Source organism: Mauremys mutica, chromosome 11 (assembly GCF_020497125.1).
Source record: "Mauremys mutica isolate MM-2020 ecotype Southern chromosome 11, ASM2049712v1, whole genome shotgun sequence".
In the NCBI taxonomy this organism is placed as follows: domain Eukaryota; kingdom Metazoa; phylum Chordata; order Testudines; family Geoemydidae; genus Mauremys; species Mauremys mutica.
The window spans coordinates 32,745,147-32,772,308 of NC_059082.1; the positions used below are offsets into that span (position 1 = coordinate 32,745,147).

The 27,162-nt window shown below is 38.8% G+C and overlaps 1 protein-coding gene across 1 annotated transcript in view; it reads right to left on the minus strand.

The window, feature by feature from the left end:
* The window catches only part of VPS13C (vacuolar protein sorting 13 homolog C), a 194,789-nt gene extending 167,952 nt beyond the window's left edge, over positions 1–26,837 (minus strand). The window contains exons 1-7 of the mRNA XM_044979645.1: positions 26,703–26,837; positions 22,963–23,006; positions 18,841–18,883; positions 17,835–17,930; positions 15,441–15,542; positions 3,027–3,136; positions 1,989–2,048 (exon numbers count right to left, since the gene is read on the minus strand). Coding sequence (XP_044835580.1) covers positions 1,989–2,048; positions 3,027–3,136; positions 15,441–15,542; positions 17,835–17,930; positions 18,841–18,883; positions 22,963–23,006; positions 26,703–26,802 — 555 coding nt within the window. The 5' untranslated portion in view covers positions 26,803–26,837. The remainder of the gene's footprint in view (positions 1–1,988; positions 2,049–3,026; positions 3,137–15,440; positions 15,543–17,834; positions 17,931–18,840; positions 18,884–22,962; positions 23,007–26,702) is intronic.
* Positions 26,838–27,162: the final 325 nt, after the last annotated feature.

The window sequence follows — 27,162 nt, forward strand, 5'->3', positions numbered from 1 at the left end:
ATGGAAACTGACACCCTATTCCCAGCTCTCAGAGCCAGGTACAGCGCATGACCTAGCACTGGTTTCTTCAGTACCTAATTTATCCTGATTTGCCTGACACTGACGGGGGAGTACAGTCTCTCTGGTTCAGAGGGCCACACAACCGATCCTATGCCAGATATAGTCAACGGGGTCTTAAGGCCTTTTTCACTGATGAAGGCACAGAACCCTCCACTCCCTATTGCTATGTTACCAAGCAGTGATCTAGGAATAGGCTTTCCACAACAGAACAAAGCAGTATGTATGCTGGCCCACCATCATTTAGGAGCATGACATGCTTCACTGAATAATGCCCTTCCTACCCAGATCCTCTGAGGCTTTGTTGGCCATGGAATTTTCATATCCAAAGACTAGAGATCCAGTTCGTTTGGCTGTTTGTTTTAAAGGAGATGTACAACAAACTTAAAAACAAAAAATCTTACGACTCATATTACAGAGCAGTAATATAATCAGGTATCAGAGGGGTAGCCATGTTAGTCTGTATCCACAAAAACAACGAGGAGTCCGGTGCCACCTCAAAGACTGAGATTTATTTGGGCATAAGCTTTCGTGGGTTAAAAAAAACACAACACCCCACTTCTTCAGATGCATGGAGTGAAAACGACAGACACAGGCACAGGCAACTCCCTTCCTTCCATTCTCTTCATTTATCAGTCTGTCTATGCCTGTATCTGAAATTTCCACTCCATGCATCTGAAGAAGTGGGTTTTTTTACCCACATAAGATCACGCCCAAATAAATCTGTTGGTCTTTAAGGTGCCACAGGACTCCTTGTTGTTTTAATAAAATCAAGGAAATGTGTGGATTAATAATGCCCCGACCAACCTGGCCTCTGCAGGGGGGAAGCCACTCTAGGCCCTACACCAGCTAACCACACAAAAAGAAGATAAAGTCTGCAGTGGATCAAGCCATACGACACTTCAATAATTTCATCTCAGAAAACTGAATGTCCTTTGGCACCAGTCATAGGGTCCCAAGGAGCAACATTTTGCATAAACTCAGTGGCAGCAGAAGACAAGGTGCTTCCCACAAATAGGAGTATGCAGAGGCCACCTCAAACAAGTATTTCAAGTTTCACATACATAAGGAACACCACACTGTACACTCCAGAATCAACATTGCTGATTCTATCCTTTTTTAAAAAAAAATGAATATTGAGCTAGGTTTTGGGACCTATGTGTAAGTAACATGAATACGACGATTAAGGCTGGGGATTTTAAAAGCCCTCGGTGCTGAGCTAACTTTTCTCACATTGTGGCCAATGCCAAGTGCTTTTCACAATCCCAGCTTCCATCTCTACAGAACTCACAGAATCCTGTTCTAGACTTTTCATCTAATACCAAAATGTTAAGCCTCTCCAGCAGATCAGTGGTACAAAGAAAGTTACATTTCTTTTTGCATTTTTCAAGTGTTACTGAACGTCAAAGGATGCACAAAAGTATTAAGCAAAAATATCCATATACGATTTTTTCTCTTCTCCTGTAGACGTTTTCTAGTTAACTAGCACTGACTGCACTTGTATTTTCTATGAATTCCTTGTATTTAGTAGCTGACCTAGAAAAAAATTGTTCAGCATAGTACTGCAACATGGAATTGTTTCTCCTATTTTACCTAGGACAGATTAATGCAAAATCAGCAGTAAACACTTCCTTCTATCCAGTTACACAGATGAGCTGAAGCATGAGGTCAAGTGACATAATCTAAACCACAGACAGACCTCCCCCTACAGGCTCTCAGCCCATGTTTGACCACAAAAACATGAATAATATTTGTAGAGACAGTGATTAATTGAAAGCAAAAAACAAACAACTACATGCACAGCTTTAGGTAAACAGAACCAAGTATTCGGTTTACAAATCTGTTCAGCAAGTCTGTATTATGTTCTAAATCCTGTAACCATGTTCATCATAAATTAGATTAAATGAAACAGAGCTAAAAAAAAAAATTACCAGTAAACTAAGTTCACCCAATGTCACTCCCAAAGAAAGTGGCCGAAGGGGATCTGTGATCTACAAAACAGAAAAGGATAAAAAGGAAATTTTATTTAAATATTGTATTTTATGCAGCAAACCGAACACCTATCAGCTCATTAGACATCTTAAAACAGTGACTCCATTTTGTAGCCTTGGAATTTAAATCTTCAATGTAACATACACTTCACTGTAACTAGCTATGCCCATGATAAATCTGATATCATGCAGCAACTTCTAAGAAAGTTCCATTAATCTGTCCCTTCATTCAGTTTAGAGGAATTATTTTTAAGCCCCTTCTTGCATCTAATATTGAGTTGAAAATCTCTTTTAGTTGGTGAGATCCAACTGTTATCCTCCACCACATGCCCCATATCTACATCCCTCCTTTTCCATACAAACCACATGGAGATACTCTCCAACCAACAGCTGTCTTGGTTACATCATTCTGCTTTTTAAAGGCTTCTCACCTTCTTTGAGATAAGAGGACATTTTTCTAAGCCTCAATACAACTTTTTCCTCTTTTCAGGTGTGTAACTTTCACAGTTAACTCCTGGCCTCTCTCTTTTCCCAAAAGAAATAGCTAAAAAAGTCTAGTTTTTAAACACAAAAATCCTCTATTATTGATCTAAATAGTATTAAGGCTCCTTAAAAACTTTGTGGAGTTTTCTTTTTAGAATGGATGCCTACTATTCTGTTCCTGCTATAATACACTGAACAATCAGCAGCTTCAATTGCATATACAAAGATATGAAAAGCAGCTGTCTGTCCAAATTGGAGGGCCAAGTCCAGCTATATAATCACAGAGTATTAAACTTTCAGTCATCCTGGAGGGCTTTTGTTTTGTTTTGCTGGTATTAAACACATGAAAACTTTTTAAGATGGTTGAAAAACTCTGATTTACTTCAAATCCACTGAGTACACAGTGCAGATAGAAAACAGCCTATTGTCACAATGAGAGATATCTCAGTTGAAATTTGGTTTAAGAGAAAGAAAAAAAAAGTTAAGGACACTTACATCATCCTCATATCTGACATGAATGCCTGTTATTTTGACTTGTACATTTTTTATAACTTGAGTTGCCAGCTTTTCTAAGAATGTATCTTTTTTCTCTGCCTTTGGCTTATCTAAAAAAACAAAAAAACAAAAAATCAGCATTCATTATATTCATTACATTTTGCCCAACAAGACATACAAAGTTTCGTTCACCACATTTCAACAACTTCACACACTTATTCACATTAAGTATTGCCATTTAAGCTTTAGTCTAAATTGTTTAGAGCCCTTTTGTGCTTAGAAAACAAATTAAAAATATTCAAGTTTAAAGGGAGAAATTGCAAAAGAATGGAACAATTAAAAACTTGCTTGAATTACAGATATTACATATGGTGTTAACAGAGACAGACAGTTATGTTAATTGACAAACTATACACTGTACTAAGAACTGCAGCAGACCTTGAAGAGGCAAAAGCAGCAGCTTTGGTTTATCCCTCTGGAGTGGACAACTTCCCCGATCCTTTGCCCAAACATAACATTCTATTAATCTTTTCATATAAAAAAATGTGTTCTGTAGATCATAAGAATTCTGCCTATACTGATGTTCAGAATGTATGTTTTTAGTTCATGAAGTGTAACAAAAGAGAACTAGCAACACACGATCTGCACTACACTTATATTTCCACTTAAAGCCAGATGCTTCTAAGCAATCAACTTTCATCTTTCAGGCTGAAGTTTTTCAAACCCAATCTCTGCCCAAAGGTCATTTTTTTTCTAGTTTGAACAAACCCAGTTTTGAATAAGAAATTGAAAAAACAAGCTTTACTCATAATGAAACAACCCTTTAGAAATGGCCTAACAGTGACAGCACTGGTATAGATAAGAGTAGAAAGGTGCAATTTGGCAGGTGATACTCCTCAGTGAGGGAAAGTAGTTTTGAGAGGGTACTGGTGAAAAATGGTTTTGATTTGATCAAGTTATACGGTTTGATTAGCACACGAGTGTGCTATCTTCCAAGTAAGACTTTTAAAGCCATTTACTAGTGGCGATTTAGGCAAACAAGGCTGCAGTGCATGTGTACCAGGCTGACTCAGCTACACAGTCAATGTGTTTCTCTCCTCAATTATGAATTCAATGAGACATGGCTTCTTGAAGCCTTGCTCATTTCATATACATCTTTAAGTAATTGGAATTTCACTGACTGGGACACAGGCTCTTACACTATAAAAGAAAATGCTATGCATGGCTATCAGCAGTTGTATACATGAATGTGCATATACTGTATACATGTAGGCTTGGAAGGATTAGATTTTTATCTGTAAGTGTTGATTTCATTGTACCCAAAGAGACAAAAAATACTTTCATCAATAATAAAGTGAAATGTACAGACAGGCTAAGTCAGAAAAAGGCTGCTTAGGAACTTATTAAAGTTTGATTTAAGGATATTTACTTTGTGTATTTTGACATGTAACATTGACAATTTGTGTTTTAATAGTTATAAAGCTTTAACTTTCTGAATCAAAACATCTACTGTCATTAAATAAATGTGTGCCTCCCGCTCCACCGTCTGACTCCCCCTATAATTTCCCACAACTGTGAAAATGTAAGCAGACAAAAATGGGGGAAATGCTTAAAAAGAAACATGGATATTATCTATAGAAAATATTTTTAAATCAAATTCTGCCAAGCTATGTACAAGTGATAGGGTTAAGACTACACTTAAGGTTGCACATATAGTCCCACCTGATTTTTGAATGCTTAATCTTGAAGACTTAACTCTTATGAATAATTTGTCCTTAAATATAGAATATATAGTTATTTATGAATTGTACACAAACAAACATCAACTATATGATGCCAAATATACATGCACTGTATAGCTCACTTCAAGAGAAAAGTGAAGATATCTGCATCTCAAAAAAGCCTCACACATCAAAGCTCAGTAGCATTTTGTTCAGAAATGGAAAAGTGCATGTGTCTTGTTACTGAAGATGAATGAGGACATTGTGATTACTTGCTTTCCATGGAGTGAGCAAATAAACAAACCCATCATCAGCAACTTTGAGCAGAAATGTGTGCAAGCAAAAACTGTATGACAAGACTACCTTACTCAGTCATTTTCCACCTCTTGTTTTATATATTGCACATTTCCACCTAGATCCTCCCAGATAGGAAAAATAATCCCCAAATACCCAAGAATATACCTTCCATTCCCCCCCCCCCCACCCCAGACAATTAATCCATCTGAAACAGGCTCCCAAACTCCCACTGACTTTCAGTAAGGGATGGGAAACTATCTGCCCTTTGTGCCTTTGAAAATCTTCATATTTATTGCTTTATGTACAATCAATCAATAAAGAAAAAGAGAGAGAACCTCAACACTGACATTAACTTTAACATCAGAAGATGTGAATTCTATTCTCTATATGCTTTGTAACAGTTTATTTGCCTACAATAACTCTGTTTGGAGTTTAGCATATTATTTATTTATAACAAATGCTAACAAAAGTGGAGTTGAGAAAAACAATGCTTTCCTGTTGTGCCATCAATGTCATGTGGGCATCAGAAGCCTCTTGATATATGACCATAACTATTTTCACGTTATGAAATAGTGTGACACACACAAAGAACAAAAATCCTTGTTTTAAAATCTTGTGCCTTCTTTTTCAAACAGTAAGCTTGAATTTTACTGACGTTTTATGTGCAGAGGATGGGCCAAATTCTGCAATAAAGCCTGTTAATCTAAATTTTCACTACACTGAAATCAATAGCATTACTCCAGCTGTACAATGGAGGAGAAGAATTTGGACCTGGAAGTCTGTGTTTTTCCCATTTGCTATTAAAAAACAAATAGCAAATAAAATATGCAATGTAGAAGGCTACATTGTACCCACCTTTTGAGTGATCATGACTTTTAAAGGGTTTCTTAAAATGCTTTTTATGCTTTTTACGCTTACGTCCTTCTCAATGCAGGCAATTTTGTGAGAAAAGGATAAAATTCAAGTTAGTAAAATTACAAAGCAAGTAAAGGTAAGAAGGAAAATGAGGAAAAGTAGGTAACTGGCTTTCTAAAAAGAAAAATGACTCATCTTAAACAGTTGCCTTTCTTCAAAACCTTTAAAATATTTCAAATTCACTCAGTGAAGCAACATGCTATTCTGTATGTTTTATCATCTGTTTCCAATTCTCTCTCATCTTTCAGTTCTATACATAGGCACACAAGTCCACATAAAAATGGTTCTTATATGAATTATTCAAGCAAGATTTTTATGCTTCTCTTTTACACTATCAGATTTTAACTTTACTAAACTAATCTCTCTCTTCTCTACTATGTCACATCAGCCCCAAACCTATACACTAAAAATCATGAGGTATATGTTGAACATAACGTCAATTGTAATCAAGGCAACAAAAGTTTGAATTTTCTTTGTTTGTTCCTTAGCATCAGTTTTCAAGCTTTTTGGATGTTATACTCGAGGGGAGGGAGGGAAGCTTAATGCTTAAAAACATATGCATGTCCACATATAACATATACATCAGGATTCACTATCACTGTATGTAATTAATTTAAGATACTGTAGGAGCCATTAAATGTGTGATGAGACAAAACAAAATTCACAAGTAGAGAAACAATGTTTTTGTTCTGAAAAAAGGAAGTAGAATTCCACATGTGAAAGGTGTACCTGTTAGCACTCAAAACTGTCATTCTTTAAATAGCCTCTGACAGTTATTTTTTGGTCCAATTGACAAAGACACAAAAAGCTGAAACAATACAATACTTCAAGCAGTTACTTAAATGCACTGAGGGAAGAACAAGACATTTACATATGGATGGGCCATCAAGTCCACTCTCAAGTTTCAGTGAGAACTATTCATTGTATGCCCCTTGTGCATTTATCCCTGCTCTTCTTACACTGATCAAATGAAGAACACGAAAATAATTTTTCCATACTTTTTGTATCATCATTTTAAGAATGGCAAGGATAAATACACACCCAGTGTACCACGTATACATATTAATCCTTTGAGATTGAAGTTTAAACATGCTATTTCAATGCACAATAATGGCTGCTAAATAAATCTATTTAAATTTACTGAAACTCATCTTCCATCTCATATTTCTGAAACTGAAGTTTTGCCATTGAAGTTACTGAATTATATTACTTCACTGTGCAGGACAGTAGATGATGACTTTCCAGGAGTTTCAGCTCTGTAATAATTTGTGGTGTCATGGTTTTGTGTCTTGAAAGACCTACATTAGCCTCTTAAGGCAATGATTTAGTAAGTAAGTGAATTTTAATTCTACCACCAGGACTTGACACTTTCCAGGAGAAATGCAGTATATTAGTTATCTCTTGAAAAATGTATTTCTTAGTTACATTGTTTAACTTCTCTCCATCATGGGGAGGTTGCACCCTCTCCATCGTTATTGCATCCTAGGATGCTATAGTGGAAGCTGTCTGCAACCTTATACACTAAAGATATAGACACCCTTTGCAAAACTTAACTGTTTGAGTAGCAGATCGTTAAAAGTTTTCATGATTTTAAACTGAATTTAACCATTTGTCCATCACTTCTTCTCGACACTGATCTATTACTACCTCTACAAACTTCCCATACAGTTAAGTTTCTTTGAAAACTCAAGTATCACCTACATTTGAAAAAAAGATTCAAAACCTTAATTTTTGTTTTATGTATTTTGGGGACTTGTGCTTTTTCCCCTTTCCATCCAATAGCATCTAAGAAGCAGAGCAACTGTACTCTTTGGGTGTGAACATGATTGCCTCTACTGGCAATCTTATATCTGGCATCTCTTATACAGAACATAAGGGTCCTTCTGTACCTAATGGCTAGTGGAGAACTTCCTTTAACGAATAGTGGAGTCGGGTGCTTTTGAGTCTGCCTAACCCAACCCTTGGACCTGGTCCTGTGAGAGTATGTGGTTTTGCTGTTAGTGAAAAGAATCTCTCCACAGCTCAGGCTCATGAGATCACGGTTGCATCCTTACTTTAAGATCCCTTTAAACCAGGAGTGGGCAAACTTTTTGGCCCGAGGGCCACATCTGGGTATATAAATTGTATGGCGGGCCATGAATGCTCACAAAATTGGGGTTCGGGTGTAGGAGGGGATGAGGGTTCTGGCTGGGTCCAGAAATGAGTTCAGGGTGCGGAAGGGGGCTCCGGGCTGGGAAAGAGGGTGAGGGCTGGGGATGAGGAGCTTGGGGTGTAGGAGGATGCTCCGGACTAGGGCCAAGGGGTTCAGAGGGCAGGAGGGGGAACAGGGTTGGGGCACAGGGGGAGGCTCGGGGTGCAGGCTCTGGGCGGCGCTTACCTCAAGCAGCTCCCGGAAACAGCGGCATGGCTCCTCTCCGGGTCCTACGTGGAAGCGCGGCCAGGCAGCTCTGCTGCATGCTGACTCCCTCCGCAGCACCACCCCCGCAGCTCTCATTGGCCGGGGTTCCCAGACCAATGTCTGCTGTGAGGGCAGCACTTGGGGATGGGGCAGCATGTAAAGCAGAGCCCCCTGGCTGCCCCTACGCGTAGGAGCTGGAGATGGGCCATGCCGCCGCTTCCAGGAGCCACGTGGAGCGGCCCCCCGGAGCCTGATCCCCAGCTGGAGCACGGCAAGATCCAGACCCCACTCCCCAGCAGGAGCTCGAGGGCTGGATTAAAATGGCTGGTGGGCCAAATCCAGCCCGCAGGCCATACTTTACCAACCCCTGCTTTAAACTCACCCTCTGCCAAAAATCCTCCCATTGACAACTAGAATGTGCCCTGAAAATTGACCTGACATATTTTTGATACCAAAAAAAAAACAACACACCTTCAAAGAGGTTTCTTTCTGAAATTTTTGCAGTTTCACTGTTTTACCTGCTTACCAAAAAATTACACCACACAGATATTTGGTGGAATTTGACATTGACTTGTAAAAAGCAGTTTTCAAGTGTTAAAATAGTAAAACGTGAGAGGAAATTGACACTTCTTGAAAATTAGACATATGCTCCATGAAGGAAATTTAAATTTTTTGTTTTTAGCCTCTGGCTAATTTTCACAACTGAAGGCAAATTCTGCTATTTGTTCCTTGCCATTTTGGCCCCTTCAATTTAAATATAAAAAGTGCACTGGTCCATTTTCCAGGTCAAGTATTGAAGGAACTGAGCCAAAATAAATAATAATCTTTCCTTAGTAGCTTCGTTTGTTCTCCCAGATTAGATAAAAATAGTTTTTCAAAAATTAGTCTCTCATTTCGCCCTCTATCAGCCCTATGACATCAAAATAGCAAAATTAAGGCTGTCTGCTTGAATTCTGGATCTGTTTGCTTTTAACATTAACCTTAATTCTGAATTTCCTGAGTTAATAAATTATCATTTGGGGGATAGTTAAAATATTCTTGTAATTCTTTTACATTTCAATGACTGATATGTTCTCTCAACCTTACCTCCAGCTTTATATAGTTGTGTATCTGGGGTTATAATAGTAGGGTTATGCTACCTGCTTCTTTTTCAGGAAAAATGTATCAACTGCACAGTGCTAAGGGTGATCTAAGTAGCCACTAAGTCTGAGAACTATAATAATGGACAATTTCAACTAACCACATTAAAACAAATGTTTTTGTACTTGTATTAGTTTTGATATATTTATTAATGATCTAAGAAAAAGGATGAACAGTGTGGTTACCAATTTTATAATTAAAAAATTATATAAGTTAATCAAGGCTACAATAGATGAAGGAAATTCAGTCAGCTTTAACAAAGTTGCTGGGTGAAAGAACAGCTTATTGACAGAAAAATCCATTGTTGACTAATGTTAGATAATGCTTGCTACAAGGATTAACTTCAAATATTCTTACATGTTGCTTGGTTCTACATCAACTTTAGCCACGTACAGGGAAAAGAGTTTGGACATCACTGTGGACAGTTCAATTAAAATCTCTCCGATCTGTTTAACACAGTGGTGGTAAAAAAAAAGGGGGTGGGGGGAGGAGGGCAAATACAATTGCTAGGCTATATAAAAAAATAGGATAGAAAATACTAAAAAGCCGCTATATAAAGACTAATGGCATACCTACATCTTAAATACTCTGGTATGTTCTGATCTGATCACCGTATCTCTAAGTGCAGAAAGAAATACATTTCTTGAAATCATGGTTAGAGGCACAGAAAGATTTCTGTAAAAGGACTGTTTAGTTTCAAGAGCTATATCTTCTTTTTATTGCTTTATTAGATGTACAAATTAATTAATGGAACAAAGGAGGTCACACATCTACTTGCACTTGACCCCCTCTCATAATGTAAGAACAAAGGGGTCAGGCAATGAAATTTCAAAATGCATTTAAAACTGTTATCAAGATAAAAAAAATTAAAAACACAAAACCAAGTTCATCTGTGGAATCCATAGCCACATGTTATCATCCAATAACATAGTAGTATTGTTAGTGATATTAGATACATACAGATCATGTGAACATCCACAGTTAGATGGGATGGTTTTTGCTTCTTTAAAAAAAAAATTAATGCCCTGTAGATTTAGGACTTAAATGAACCATCAACTGATGGAAGAGATTACAAACTCACTCTCCCAATGCAAAAGCTATTTCACTAGTATCTAATGCAGGCTTCTCTGCACTATCCTCAAAGTCATCTATTACTGTCCAGTCTCCTCTCTGACTGAGGTTAAGAGGAATCACTGGTATGATGCAGTATGGCAATTCTTATATGGGTAATTAAATATTTCCTAAATCCTTATTAATAAAATGTCCTTAGTCTTACGCGCTTGCTTTTTTGTAAAGAATATAACAGGTAAATACCAGTGTAGCATTGTCACCCAGCTATCCCAATCTCAACAGCCTCAAGGTTAAGTGGACAAAAACTGACTTATTTGGGGTAGCGGTGGGAGAGAGGCAAATGGATTGCATTAAAAACAAAAAACTAACTTTAAGAAGTTCAACTAATATATGGCAACTTCCTTGAATTAATCCAACATCATATGATTAGCACCTTTCAGCTAAATACCATGGTTACATGAGGACACAAAACATGATCATGTCATCTTGCATTACAAGAAACATACAGCCAGACCCTCAACTGGTGCAAATCCACTTAGTTTCATTGGCTTTGATGGAATTATGCCCATTTGCAACAGCTAAGGACTTGGCCCATTAATGGCCACCTCATGAAAGAAGACTGGCTGCACTATTAAGGCAGTTATTAAGTACAGCTTGGCCTTGAAATAGCAGTTCAGACAGATCTTAACTAACACAATTAGAATACAGTATAATGATAATTGATGGGGACATTTTCAATAGCAGGCAAGATATTCCCACTGTAAACCAGTGGGATTCGGGTGACCAACTGCCATCTGTGTCTTTGAACATTCTTTGAGAAAAAACCAACAATATTGTTTTAGAGACACTTGAGAGTAGAACCAGACTTCACTGTTTTCTATTTATCTTTCTTTTGAAAGCAGGACTCTCATAACATTCAAGTAACATATTACATTATTTTCAACCTTCTCTCAGTGACATGTTACTTAATATCTTGTTTCCAAAGCCTCCTATTTCACTGCTTGCCAACATACTTGACTATCAAGTACTGTGAGTTCTGATACTGTCAATGATACATTAAGCTTTTTTTTATTATTATTATTATTATTATTAAAGGAAGAAGGTAATGAACCATGCATACCCACCAGGCTTGTTATCCTTGCAAACAAAACTCTCCAAGCCATATATGGCGTCTCCTGAATGAGTGCCTTGATCCACACGTCAGCAATAACCAAAAAACACAATTTTTAAAGGAAATCTACTTTCAAATTTCAGAGCAAATGAAATCTTAAAACTTCAAAGCAGATTTACATACCATTTAAATACAAGGATAATCCTTTCCTGATATTAGAAGATAAATGTAGACATTGCAAAATGATTTACTTGAAAAACTTGCTTTTTATGCATGTAAATTACTTGTTTAAACTTTGTTTTTTTAACACATATGAAAGTAGTTTTAAGTTAACGCTGGTAACACAGTGGGCAAAGCTTGTGGCAGTTTTTTGTATTGCCCACGATATACAAGTCTCATTTTCTTTAATTCTTTATCTAATACCCAACACACCTATATACAAAGGTGGTCTGTCTCCTTCCTCCTCTCCCCCCACCACCAGAAAACACCACGTGTCACTTTTCTAGCTATGTAACTTCTGAGATGGAGCAACCAATGCCCATCAAGCGTGCCCTTTTGTGGCTGATAGAGGAACATCCTGCACGTATGCATGACAGCTGCAAATATTTAAGAAGCAGTTGCAGACCAACTGGCAACACCTCTCATCAGGGAATGGAGAGATAGTTAGTGGCTTGGCTGCCTCTATCAAATGCCACCTAGGCCCTACGACGAGGATGTCAAGGCAAATAAAGACCAGCTTAACGTAAGTCTTCACAAGGGCGGCTGAGATTCATCAGCCTTGGCAGGCAGCTCACCTTAGAGAAGGAAAACTCCAATTTCAAACCAAAAGTGTCAGGCTTAAACAGCCAGCCTGTAAAGCTTGTTCAATAGACATGCTCATGTAAACTCATGTCCATGTGAACTGTACCCCAGAGGGTTCTGGCATTCCACACAAGTGACATAGAACAGTTGACTGTTGTAACTGGCGAGAGTTCTCTAGCTGTATAACTACATGGAAACTGGGTATGAGTTTAAGTACTACTTCTAAAAATCGCCAGGTTTGGGGGTTTTTTTACCCTAACGAAGAGCTTCGCTTAATGTTTAACTAGGGAGTAATAGACTTCTCACTACAAATTATTTTTGCCATGCACTATGTACACTAGCAAATAGAAAAGGATCTTGATGAAAAGCATGTTGAGAGCCAGGAGTCCACGTACACCCCAAAGAACAGTCACTTCTCTCCTTGGTATACTCCCATGGGCTCTTAAATACATATTCACTGGATCTGTGGTACACTGTATACAGGGCCGGCTCCAGACCCCAGCGCGCCAAGCGCGCGTTTGGGGCGGCGTGCCGCGGGAGGGCAGCAGGCGGCTCCGGTGGACCTCCCGCAGAAATGCCTGCGGACGGTCCACTGGTCCCGCCGCTTCGGTGGAGCATCTGCAGGCATGCCTGCGGAGGGTCCACCGGAGCCGCGGGACCAGAGGACCGTCCGCAGGCACGCCTGCGGGAGGTCCACCGGAGCCGCGGGACCGGCGACCGCCAGAGTGCCCCCCGCAGCGTGCCGCCCTGCTTGGGGCGGCGCAATTCCTAGAGCCACCCCTGACTGTATAGCACTGAAGGAACAACATCTATGGGATGAGATTCACTCCTCCACTCTGGCCCTTTACACTGTGTAAGAGGTCAGAGTGGCATAAATGAGCCCTAAAAGCCTTGTACCCTAGCTGCGGTCAAGGAGATTCATTCAGCAAGACAGCTGTAATACTTCTGCTCAATCAGCCACTGGCAAGCTCCAGAAGAGGGGTTGCACCAGGGGCAGCAGGAGAATGCCAAAAGCAAGGCCATAGCACTGGAGAGATTCCAGGCACCAGCACCACCCATAGGGCTCCACAGGATATATAATAATTTAGACAGGCCCCCAGTGATGCCTAAGATACTCCAGGAGCCTCTCCAACTCCCAGAAGAGCCTAGGATCAGGATGGCACAAAGGCATCTTAAAACATTATTGGCCTTCCCTTCCCCCAGACTGCAAATTCAGGGCTGTGCCTCTTAGAGAGAAAGCATAGAATCTCAGCACGAGTGTCTTTTCATGAAACAATCAAGCTACCAATTAAATATGTAATACCTCACATTTCTTTCAGTAGTCCAATCAAACTCTTCTAATACAAATGATTTACTGCTGGCCATAGCCGTTATGAAAGTCTCATCTTTCATAATTTCTTAAACAATATTCCTGTTCCAAATGCATAGACAAACCCTAATTATATCCAGTTACCAAGACAGCATCAGCTGGTTCTGTACTAATAAAACAGTGTGATGCCTTACCTCAGAAAGCTGCACATTAACAGTATTATAAGTACATAACATAGAAAAGAGGCAAATTGGTTATTAATTTTTCTGGCACTATTGCCCCATTCTACCATAGTTCTGCTGATCTTATGAGCAGCAGTTGTAATTTATGTAGTAGTCTATCTGTAACTCTGATCATTTCTATTTATGCATATGATTCTTTGGGCCAAATGGACATAAGTGATAAGATTATCAATCAGTATTACATGAATTCACCATTAATTCTACAGTTCCTGGAATATTAGAAGAACATGTGCAATGAATAAGGGCTTTTCTCTTCACTGTAAATGGAAGCCAAACGTGCAGTTTAAGGAAAGCATTAGCTTACATTTCAAAGCAGCACAAAAAACAAGAACAAGAGAATAAAGTGTGAAAATTGTGTGTTGAATTTTCAAAGAGACTGTACTCCAAAGTAATTTCTAAAGATGTTTTAAGTGCTATTTAATTTTCACTGCCTTTAGAGTTATCATGAAAGTGAAATGATCTGCACCCCTGTAAATTGCAGTCACCTATTAATCTTAACGGGCACAACATAAGCAACAATAGTCCAAGACTCATTGGCTGGGTAGCGTGAGGAGTCTCACCCCTGACTCAGATGGGCCACCTAGGGTAGAGGGTAAGAGGATAGTCCCATTTCTATTTAAATTAAATCCTGGACTTTTATCAGGACTGGGAGGCACAAGTGCCAGTTAAGCTAGTGATTTTTGCAATTTGACCATCCATCCATGAAGCCAAACAGTTATCCATAAAACGGCCCCTACTGACCTCGGCCAAAAATTAAGTGGTGACATTATATTTTACTTTATCATTTTCCTGTGTCTTGCAATTATTTAATGGTCCTCTTATTTATTAATCATTATTCTAACACTGACTAGAATACTCAGATGTGACAGTACAAATCAAAACCAAACTGAACATCAGATGTTTAACATTAAAAACTGCAAATATAACTTTACTTATTATAGCACCAAAATTACAGCATTTTTCACAAAGTTACCAGTTTCCAGTAGGCTCAATATTTCCTTACCCTTAACAAAACTCAGCTTGCAAGAATTTCCAAAACATATGTTCATATACCAACATCCACAGCTAAAACATATTTGATAACAAACAGGCTGTCATTCTACAGCTGCATCAAGATCTACATTTTTGCTATTGTTTGAGGTAAGGCATATATTGTATATCAGATACTCAATTTCACATTTCTAATGGAAGTTACAAAATAAGTAACTGGAGAGTAAACACGCAGGATTACATCTCTTACTTTAAGTTTTACAGAAATTATTGTTTTTAAAAGCATGAAAATTACATCAGTAAATTAAAATGTTGAGCTGTACCACTTGTGAAGTCAGTCATAGAGTAAGGTTTCTCTTACTTCTATAGTACTGTCTAAGTCCCCAAAACTTTTAATTAATTTTGTACACATATAGTACCTTTCTCTGCTGATTTTTGCAGAGCTTCTTCAATTCTTGATAGCTCTTTTTGCTTATTATCCTGCAAGCATTTTTCTTCCTTCTCCACATCATATTTAATGCCTAGAAGACAAAAATTAGGAGAGATTTCATGTTTAATTCAACACACAAACTACCCAAATTAAAGAAAAGCATACCAATATAAACTCATAATACAAAATATTAATTTTAGATATAAATTAATTAAATCATTACTCACTAATACGCAGCTTACAAGATACCCAAAGGCTTGTCTACACAAACATTTAGGTCACGGCAAGCTGGGGCATGAATCTACCCTACACTAACTTGCCATGGACTAACTGTTAACACGCTTTGACCTCGTCCTCTTCGAAACAGGACTAGATGTGTGCGTAGACAAGCCCTAAGAGTTATACAGGGAGCTTACAAATTTCAAAGATGTTACTTGAGCTAGCTGTCAAAATAAGATGGCCACATTATAGATTCCCTCAAGGACTCTTACAAGGGTGGGCCTTCAGACCCACTTTTACCTGTCTATTGCTGTGGACCTTTTAAATAAATATGTTGCACAAGTGTTATAATAGCTGAAATCCTCCATGACCAAATTTATCTGTTTTGCAAAATCTTCTGAAGAGAGAATAATTATCATCAGCACCAAATTATTCATCTCAGGTTTTATGAAGAAGCTTGTCAGAATTAGATATTTTTAATTTAATTTTGATGGATATCAATTTTCTGTAGGCATATTTTAGATCATCATTATAAATGTTTAAAGTTGCACAAAATTATGGATTTTGAACTTTTTTTCTATGTTTATCTATATACATTTTCACAGTTGTGTGAAATTATGAAGGGGCATCAGACAATGGAGGGGTCAGACAATTATTTAATGACTGTGGATGTTGAGATTCAAAAAATTGAAACTGTTAAACCACAAATTTGTCAACATCACATGTCAAACAATACTAAGTAAATATGCTTAAATCAAACTAAGAATTTCTCAAGAACATTTTTGTTATTTTGCCTACTTATAAATTTCAGTTATCACTGATGGACATGCTTTTTCGTCAGCTTCTGTGAAAAATCAACGTTTTTCCAGCGTTTATGGTAAAAAGCTAATCTTTCCAAACTTATTTATCGCATTTTGAAGCGCAACAAACAAGACAACAAAATTCAACCTCTGTGAATCCTTCTTTCAATGGCTCACAGGTCTTTCACTATGCAACATAGCTGGTGGACTTCACAAGGTCCACAAGTCCTTCTCAATACTCTGACTTAAGTTCCACTCAGAAGCCTGCAGAATTGGCAACTCATATGAATCTCTAAGATACAAGATCCATGTGCCATCAAACACAGCTATTTCTATTTCTTTTGAGTTCTTCATGCACCAGATCCACTAAATCATAGAGCTTCTAAAGTTCTATGAGAAATGTAAGGATAATGGAACTGACAAACTTACTGATCTTTCAAGTTGCACCTAGTAGGTGTATGAAACCATTGAGACAGTTATGATTTAAGAGAATTAAAATTCTTCCATTGAAATGCAGCTGGTAAAAAATTAGAGAGTGCAGGTTATAAGTTCTATTAAACCAGCATTTAAGGATCTAGGAATTTACTGATTTTCCTGTCAAGATCAGAAATTAAGTTTCATAAGACCACTAATGTAGTTAAGGATCATGGAAATTAACCACGTCCTCAGAAAAAAAGCAAGATCAAGACACTTACCATTTCCAATGGTTAGAAATTAGACAAGAGTTTCCTGTAAAATGATAAATTCATAGCCCTTGTCTACATTACAACTTACTTCAGTATAACTTATGTCGCTCAGGGGTATGAATAATCCACGCCTATGAGCAATGTAAGTTATACTGACCTAAGCACCAGTGTACACAGAGCTTCTCCCACTGACATAGCCACTGCCTCATGTGGAAGACAGAATAATTAAGCCGATGGCAGAGCTCTCGCCTGTCAGATTAGAACGTCTTCACCAGAAGCGCTACAGTGGTGTAGCTGCACTGCTCTTGCGCTTCTAGTGTAGATGTAACCTAAGTCTACAGCCTGAAAAATCAGCCCATTCTGGACAAAACCTACAGAAGATAGAATAAGCAAGTTTAAGAGGGTTTTTGGTTCACAAGTAGACAAAAGGATAGGGAAAAATGTAGGGACAAGGCAGTCTGTAAAAGCAACAAGTTTCTTCACTTAACAATATTGGGCTAAAAATAAAAGTATTCTAATAATGTTTCTCTCTGGAAACTAACTTACATTACGAGTAACTTACATTAGTTAACCGTTCCATTTTGTACTTATCCATATAGCATCATCAGATAGTAGTAGTTTTACTTCTCTTGCACCATGAATTATTCTATTTCACTATGATTTGATGACATCACTTACTTGCTCCAGGAACAATGAGCAGATATAAGCCTTCTAGAGTTGCAACCACTGCCTCACCATACAGATTCTTCCAAGGAATCTTCAGAGTAAGCTTATCTAAACAGACCAAAATACAGTACACATTCAGCTCCTTATGCTACAAAGCAAAAAACTGAATAAGCCTAGAGCTTAATTTAGTTTGCACTAAATTTCAAACACTGAAAAATATTACTGATACTGTAAGATAAAGCAGGCATTTAGCAGATGTTCACTTTTGGTTACCTCAGTGGCACATGAGCACTTCTAATTTTGACAACTTCTGAGAAGTACATCCCTTCACTTTTCCAGAGCCCCAAATGCCTAAGCAGTGGCAACTACTAAAATGGGACTAAAATTGGGGTGGGTAGGGGGTTACTCAGAAACAGACAGACAATGCTGTAATACCTTGGGCCTGGGAACAATTTTTAAAAACTATTTAAGCGATAAGAACATATGAAAAAAATAAATGTAACATTAAAGATCTGCATTCAGGTTCAGACACCTCCATATCAGAGGGTGGGACCATTACCAAGGCATATATTGCTGCAGTGGGTTCTTTATTGCAGCACAGTGTTAATATACTGGTAACCACTACCAGGAATAATGTACCTAATGTATACGAAAAAAAAAGAAAAAAAACATTTTCATATTCAGCTTGTCCACACCAGTTCTCAAGTTTGACCCCACATATCTGCTAGCAAGATCCCTACTGACAGGTTTTTCAGGAATGACATGCAGAAGTATGCTAGAACAGGATTTTATTGTCATTCAGGCAAGATTTCAACACTTGCTATGGAATCAATGTTAAGACATTCACACAGCAAGTCAGTCATGGAAATCAAGCACTCAAAGATCAGTTTAAGGGAACTCTAAAGGATAAGGCAAGTTGAGAGCAAGACAGTTCAGCATTAAGACTTACACTTTAACTCTCTCTTCAGAGTGAACGCTTAGATTATCCCAGCTTGTGTAGTAAGAAGTATTTACTTACCTATTTGCCCAACCTTTACTTTAAAAGGCACATCCAGTTCACTCTGTAGAGAGAAAAGTAACAGTATACCCATTAAATTTCAGAGCTATAATCTACTTTTAGGATCACCTCATTCTGCTGTAGCACCCAGGTATTCTTGCAATCTTAGCACTGATTTTCAGAAGCTGAATGAGCAACCTCCATACACTAAAGCCCTAATCTTATAAACTGATTCAGGGGGGCAGATCCCTGTACCCACATGGATCATCTTACAAGATCATGATCTAAAGAAGTTATTTAAGTTCTAAATAAACGTATTGTATAAAAAGTTACACAATAAGTTTATAGTGAAATTTTCTTCTGTAAAGTTGACACCACATAGCTTAGAAAATAATCAGACTGACAGGAACCTGATTATAAAATAGTCTCTATTAATGAAAATGAGGTATTAAAGAATGTATTGTATAAATCTGTGATACCCACAAACTTCACTGTTTACCCAAAACCTCCACTATTCACACAAGAAAAATTACCATTGTCTTATATTCTGTGGTATTTAAAAAGGCAAGAAAAATATTTTCCTCAACTTTCCAGTGGTTAGGGCACTAACCTAGGACTTGCAAGACCCAGGTTCAGGTCCCTGCTCCCCCAGGCTTCCTGCTCAACCTTGGACAAGTCACCTAAGTGGCTCTCTGTTCCTCAGTACCCCATCAGTAAAATGGGGGAGAAAAAGCACTTCCTTACCTCATAGGCATATTTTAGGATAAATACATCATGAAGTGTTTTGAGATCTACTGATGAAAATCACTAAATAAGAGCTAGGTGTAATATTATTAATATAGCGAAGACAAGTTCTACACAAGACTCCCTGACAAGTATCAAGGACAGATTAGACCTATAAACCCATACAACGAAGATACTACTACTGTGCAATCAGGACAGTTTATTAAACACAATCAAGAATCTAATCTACAAAGTAGACAGTGAAACAAATACCAACACCACTTAATAGAGGGACCAAAAGAAGAAAGATTTAATCATAATCATTCAAATTCATTTTAACTACTCTCAAACAGAATACATTTTCTTCAAGTCTACAGTCTCACATTTTTCTACATTAAAAGAAGTATTTGCCAACTTTGGGGCATGTCTTAACTGACATGGGGTTTCTTTCCCTTCCCAATTAATCTCTGAAACTCCTTACTACTCTGATGCTTTTTAAATTAATCATATCAATTGCTAGATTCAGGAGCCTGAGGGGTATTCTTAATCTCAAAGATTAAATACAAGCAATCAAACATCTCGACCAAGGAGACAGATGTTAGCCACCTCTCCCCACTGACTAGAAGACAGATGCTAGAGCCCTGGTTCCCTTTACAATTTGGTAAGAAAAAGCAGAAAAACTCCCTGAAGAAGTAGCTTCATCCCCAATCAAGAAATAAAGTCTCTGATTTAAAACTTACCAACTTGTATTTGGTGTAAACAAAGGCAAGATGTTAATTGTTTCTTATTGAAATCACTATGGGTCCAAAATTAAGATAAAACTCATCCCTCTAACAGCCCATTAAATGAGGGGGGAAAAAACCTCAATTTCTTGAATAGATAAAAAGATAGAATGGAAAATTAAATATCAGTGTCAATAAATAGCAGTGAACAAAAGCTCTGTTTTGATTATTGCGAAGAAGAGTCAACAACATTTTTAAATTGACCACTGACAGAAATCTAGCGCAACTCATTCTTATTTCATCTGTTTAAAAAGCAATCAAAAGGTCTGGAATATTTTAATTCCTTTATGTTATATTTACATATTAATTCACTGTGTACTTGTAGTCCCACAGGACAATGTGTGTACTTCCTATACACTGTGCTTTTAAAGTTTATCCCTCTCTTCTGAGTGGTCATTCTTTCCTAAGAAAGTTGCATAGCAGAAAGCTCAATTTGAAGCTTTAGTCAGCTTTATTTTTCATTAAAAAAAATCTTATTTTTAATATATGAAAAGGAGCATGAGTGAATAAAGTTAATTACACACATTACTCATTTTTTTCTCTCACCATACAGGAAGCTATCATCCTGTGTTTGGTATTGTGTTTGTGCTGGCAGTGTTCCACTTTCCTATTGTAATGCCACTGTTAGTCTCCTCTCTTCCCACTCTCTTTTTTCTTGTTGCTATTTTTATTTCAAATACTTACATTTGTAGCTATAATTAAAAGGGACAAGCTTTAAAATACCTGTTTCACTGATCTACAGTCCTATAATTGAACATGCAGTTCCTACCTAATCTTCATTTCCAATACCTACCTTTAGAAACCTCTCATTTACTATTGCTCAGATCCACCATAAAGCCTAAAGGTACTGTACTCATACTACCAACTTCAGTAAAGCAGTGCTTACTTTTAGTTCTCTTTAATTTGTCTTACTTCTCTTTCAGCCCTTATTTTGTTACTAATTACATGACAACACATCTTGCCTTGGGAACACTTCTGTACACGAACTGTAAAGCAGAAGTTCTGTTTAACCATGATCATGTACTGTAAATACACTAAAGAAGAACCCAAAAGATAGCATAAGGGCTCTATTACATGCAGGATCTGTTGAGTCTCTTGAAAGCAAGTGGAATGGAATATCTGCTCTCTGCTGAGTCAAGGCAGAACACCACTTTGTAGTACTGGTAATTTTATTACATGAAATGACCAACCTAAAGTATGACAGAAACCAAATGATAAACAAATATGTTACATCTAATCTAAGTATTAAATCTAGAACAGATAAGTTCCACACAGATTACATTAATACTGGAGAATGATTATTCCATTGTTATTACCCTAATGCATACAAAATCAAATATATTAATTAAATACCATCCATTTCTGACAATACAGATTACCGCAGGCAGGCCCAAGTACTGTCTATTGGGCTCGTATTTCAAATAGTACTAGTCAAGAGAGCATTAGGTAGAGGTTACAGGCAGAGCAGAAGGCCAACAGGACTAAAACAGATGCTATTTTTCAAATAGCAGTTTTGACGTGGTCCTTGAATTGAAACTCTCAGAATTTATCAGTTTTAAAACATATTAAAGATCCCAAAGTAGGTAGGTGATTAAGAGTAATAATTTCCAAACATATCATAAGTAACATTTTCTTAAACATTTAAATCTCTTTTTGTCTGTAACAAAACATTTTTTATTTTTATGTATTTGACTGGCATTTCTAGCAGTAATAGAGCACAACAGCAAGATAGCCTCCTTCAGCTAGGAAAGAGATGATTTCAGTGTTATTTTCCTAAGTACAATAAAACCTATGGCTTCAGAAATTTCCAAAGAGCAATAACATGCTTTACTAGTTACTACAAGTTTTCCTAGGCCTCTATATCAAATCCAATAATGGAAAAGCTGCCCACTTGCAAAGGCAGAAGCTAAACTGACCAGCCCAGCTGCTTCAGCAACATGTGCAACACCTACTCAAGTGGCCAGTCCCTATTCATGCCAGAAGAGAAAAGCTAGTTACTCTGTCAGAGTGATACAGAAAGCACCTGAAGTGTTTTCTCAATACTTTAGGTAGGTTATCATCATCTTTAGCGGAACTTTGCTAGAGGCGTATTATAGATACTGCAGTAGGATTCTCTCAGTACTACATAAATATCTGCCAGAACACCTACCAAGAAAAGCTGGTCCAAATATTTGCCCAGTTATAGAAATTGTTTGGAGTCAGCACAGGCACAAGGACCCACCCTTGCAGATCCACATGCAGCATAAAAGCTTGGGTTTTAACTATTCAAAATGTAATGACTGTAGAAGTCAAAATAAAGTAGTTCATTATATTAATTTGTTACGGAATGGGAATAAGAATTTACAACAAGGTGGTAAGAGTAGTCTACAAGTGCAATTTGTTTTAAATCATCTTCAAAAAAGGTATGTCAATACCATTCAAAATGTGAAGGGTAGGGATGCTGGAAGGTGAGACTGAAATCTTTTTTTTCTTATCCTTTCAAGCTTCTATGTATTACTGTTGCACCAGAACTCAAATCTGAATAATAAAGATTATAAAAATCAAATTCCTAAGTCATTAGTTTTATACCATAGAGCTTGGTCATTGCAACCCATTAAAAAGCATTCTAAACAGCAACTGATTATATTAAGATACTTACCAGTGCATTCTCTTTTATCTGCAAGTTATCAAGTGCCACGTTACCTACAAAGCAGAAGATTAAAATTATCAATACTCCTGTAAATAAGTAGGACTACAGTATTATTTAACAAAATAGGAAGAGCCATTTTTTCTGAGATGGGGGTGAGGGAACATCAATAACTCTCATACCCCTGGAGAAATTAAGTATTGCAAAATGTGACAGGGGTTTTTTGTGTGTGTTTTACTATTTTTGTTTTAAAAGATAAAATAGTAAGAGAAAAATATTAGTATTTTTTCTGTTTGTTTACTTTGTTCATTTGACAGCACTGAGTATGTGTTGTTAGTTGCACTAAATCACCTACATAGTCTCTTCGTGTCCCTTGTTTTACTGGGTCTTTGAACAATAGGAAAAGAAACATATTTAACAAAAATATATCAATTGTAAAAAAAAAATTACAAACATTTGCATGTGCATCCTGGGGCAGATTAGTTCCTGCAACTATTGTAAACTTATTTTAAAAATTGCTAGATTTTAAACACTTGTTGCTATTCATACTCCACTTGCCTTAGGCATCAGAATTAAAGTGTCATTCCCAAATGAAAGAGTTGGAGGCTGTCAGAAACAGATAGTTAAGGGTTAATGTCTCTTTTACCTGTAAAGGGTTAAGAAGCTCAGTAAACCTAGCTGACACCTGACCAGAGGACCAATAAGGGGACAAGATACTTTCTAATCTTGGTGGAGGGAAGTCTTTGTTTGTGTTCTTTGTTTTGGGGGTTGTTCGTTCTCGGGACTGAGAGGGACCAGATGTCAATCCAGGCTCTCCAAATCTTTCTGAATCAGTCTCATGTTTCAAATTTGTAAGTACATAGCCAGGAAGGCGTGTTAGTCTTATGTTTGTTTTCTCAACCTGTAAATGACAGGTTTCAGAGTAGCAGCCGTGTTAGTCTGTAGTCGCAAAAAGAACAGGAGTACTTGTGGCACCTTAAAGACTAACAATTTTATTTTAGCATGAGCTTTCTTTTGCTGGAAGGATTTTTACCTCTGTTTGCTGTAACTTTGAACCTGAGGCTAGAGGGGGTTTCTCTGGCTATCTAATTTAAGTACCCTGTAAAGCAATTTCCATTCTGATTTTACAGAGATAAAAAGAAAACTTTTAATTAAAGAAAGAAAAGGTAAAAATTAAGAACCTGACTGATTTTTCTTTGTTTTAAAATCCAGGGAATTGGGTCTGGATTCACCAGGAGTTGGTGGGGGGGGGGAAGGAGGGGGGATGGTTAATTCCTCTTTGTTTTAAGATCCAAGGAGTTTGGATCTGTGCGAAGCCTCTCAAGGCAACCCACGGAGGGACAAGTCTGGGGGAAAAGGAAGGGGGAATGGTTAATTTCTCCTTGTGTTAAGATCTAAAGGGTTTGCATCTGTGTTCCCCAGGGAAGGTTTTGGGGGGACAGGGAGTGTGCCAGACACTGACTTCTGGCTGGCAGCAGGGTTACCAGATCTAAGCTAGTAAATTAAGCTTAAGAGTGTCCATGCAGGTCCCCACATTTGTATTCTAAAGTTCAGAGTGGGGGAAGAAACCTTGACAGAGGCTCAAAGGATTACATAATAATGATGGAAACATACATAACCAGCTTCCCTGTGCTGTATTTATATGCATGGCTTACAACAAATATGCCTTTAGTAATCAGTAAGTTTGCAAGCATACAGCACTTACCACTGCAACAAGGGAGGAAAGTGTGCAGTAAAGCAAAAAAGGGGGAGGAGAAAGAGGAGAATTATCCCTTTAACGTTGCTAAGACTTTTTAAAAAGTATTAAACTCCTTACAGAAGTTCCATCCATTTTATTGGCCCAATAAAGCACCACACATAGTATAAGCACAGAAATAAACACAGAGGATGAGTTATGTGATGCTGGTAAGCCAAGTGCCAACTCTGGGCAAGGCATAGGAATCAGATGAGAACTGAAACTCACAGCTGGGAGCCAAGCAAATTCACTTGTTTATTAATATAGATTAAAGTGACTGTTACATATATAGGAATGTATGTGGTATTTAACTTCATGAAAACTAATGGGATTCTGCAGGCATCGTTTTCACTTATCTATATCCTGTTAGAATGTAACAGCAAACATTTACATTGTATATACCCCTATAACTAAATAACTCATCAAACCAGAAAGAAACCTTGCGTAATGCAACTAATGGTCTCTCACAAGATGATGATAAATCCTGTTAATTAAACACAAATGATCCATTGCACGAGATCAAGGGCCAAACCCTTTAAATGCATTCCTTCCCCCCTCCCTCTGCACAGTGAAGAAAAGACCTATGTGAGAATTGTTACTGTCAGCTGGTTTCTTTGAGAAGCTGTAAATATGGACACAAGGAAAAATTTCATCTCTGGACTGCTTGGATTTTAACATGGCAGAACAACCTACTGAGAAGATGAAGATCCCCAAAGTTACTCCAAATAGCCCTAATGACTTTTGGGAAACTGGCAGTTTAATAAATCTGCTACCTTTTGAAATTATATAGATAGTGACTCACCTGTATGTATATTTGTACCTCCTTTAACCTCTCAATAACTCCCATTCCCTTTTCTTAGCTAATAACCCATTAGTTAGTTTACTATAATCTTGGCTACACAGCATTGTGAGAGAGCTAGGATGCAAATTGACCTGGGTAAGTGACTGGTCTCTTGGGACTGGGTATAATTGGGAATATTTGTGACTTCTGGTATAAGTGAGCATTTATCACATAGTCCATCTTACCTGGGCAGCAAGATAGACTGGACTGTCTAAGGGGACTGTCTATGACTCCATTATAAGACTATTGTAATACTTTAGGAGTTACTTGCTCCATGATGTCTAATTAGAGAACATACCACCAGTCTGGAGTGTCTGCCCTGAGGTAGGCACTCACTGTCATGAGACAAGTATTTCCGATATTATTACGATAATGTTTTAAAATGTTCAATTCCTCTACTACCAAGTTACCGTCAACAGTACTGTCCACAAAAATATCAGGTGCTGCTCAGCAACTCAGACGTCCCCTATCTCCCAGCCATTGCAACATATGCATATATACAACCCACTTTTTTTCTGCCAACACAACACAGTTCCTTTAATGCTCCCCAGACTAGCTGATTTAAAGAAGTACTTGTTTTGCTTGTTGGCCTAATGACCTCATTGTCCCGCCTCTCGGTCAGCTTCTTGCTTCAGACCAACCCAACAGAGCAAACAAGTCACTGGAAAAGCTACCTCCTGAACCAGGATTTGCTTTGTGGTTTTTATTTTTTTACGAGGAGACTTCCGGTATCTGGCCGCTGTATCACACCTACAATGTTAATGTCCCCTCGCAGCAGGGTCCGACAGGGGAGAACGATTCTGAATTCCTCCGTACACCCTGCACCCATATCCAGCCCCCACCCGGGGGAGGACATGCAAAAACCAGGCACCCCCAACTTATCCTCGCCTATCACCCCCCCTCCCCATTTGCAAACACCGAGCTCCCGGGGCTCGGCAGAGCCGGGGACACCTGGGGCGCTGGCTGCACCCCGCCCCAGGAACCCGGCACCCCGGGGGACAGAGCAGGAGCCCTGCCTCGGGCGCTGTCCAGCGCGGCCACAGGCCCGGCGCTGGGGGAGGGGGGGTTAACGGTCGGAGCCCGTGCGGGCAGCGCTGGGGGCAGAACCAAGCCGGGGGCAGCATCCCGGGCAGCGCTGGGGGGCCGGGGGGGTCTCAGGCACCGCCCCGCGCTTACCCCCCCAGATGCCCAGCTTGAGCTGAGACTTGTTGAGGTTCTCCACGTAGTCGCCCAGGAAGCGGTTGAGCAGGTCCGCCACCACCGACTCCAGCACCATGGCGGCGGGCAGCGGGCACGGGCGCACCCTCGGGGTTAACCGGGGGGCCCACAGGACGGAAACCTGCCACGCCCCCGACAGCGCCCTGCTGTCATGTGACTGGAGGGGGCGGGTCCTCGCCGCAGCCAGCGCGTGACTGCGCCGTGGAACCAGCTGTCAGCCCCCGACCGCCCTGTCACTCACAGCGTGGCGAGGCCGCGCGTGAGCCTGGCCGGTCCGCAAGGGGTGGGGACCCGCCCCCTCCTGCGAGCCCCCCCATGCACGGCCCCTCCCGCCCGACAACCAGACTGGGGCCCCCTGTGGCCCCGCTCCCCGCAACCATCCCAGCGCAGCCTCGGTATTGCGCACCGCTCCGGGAGC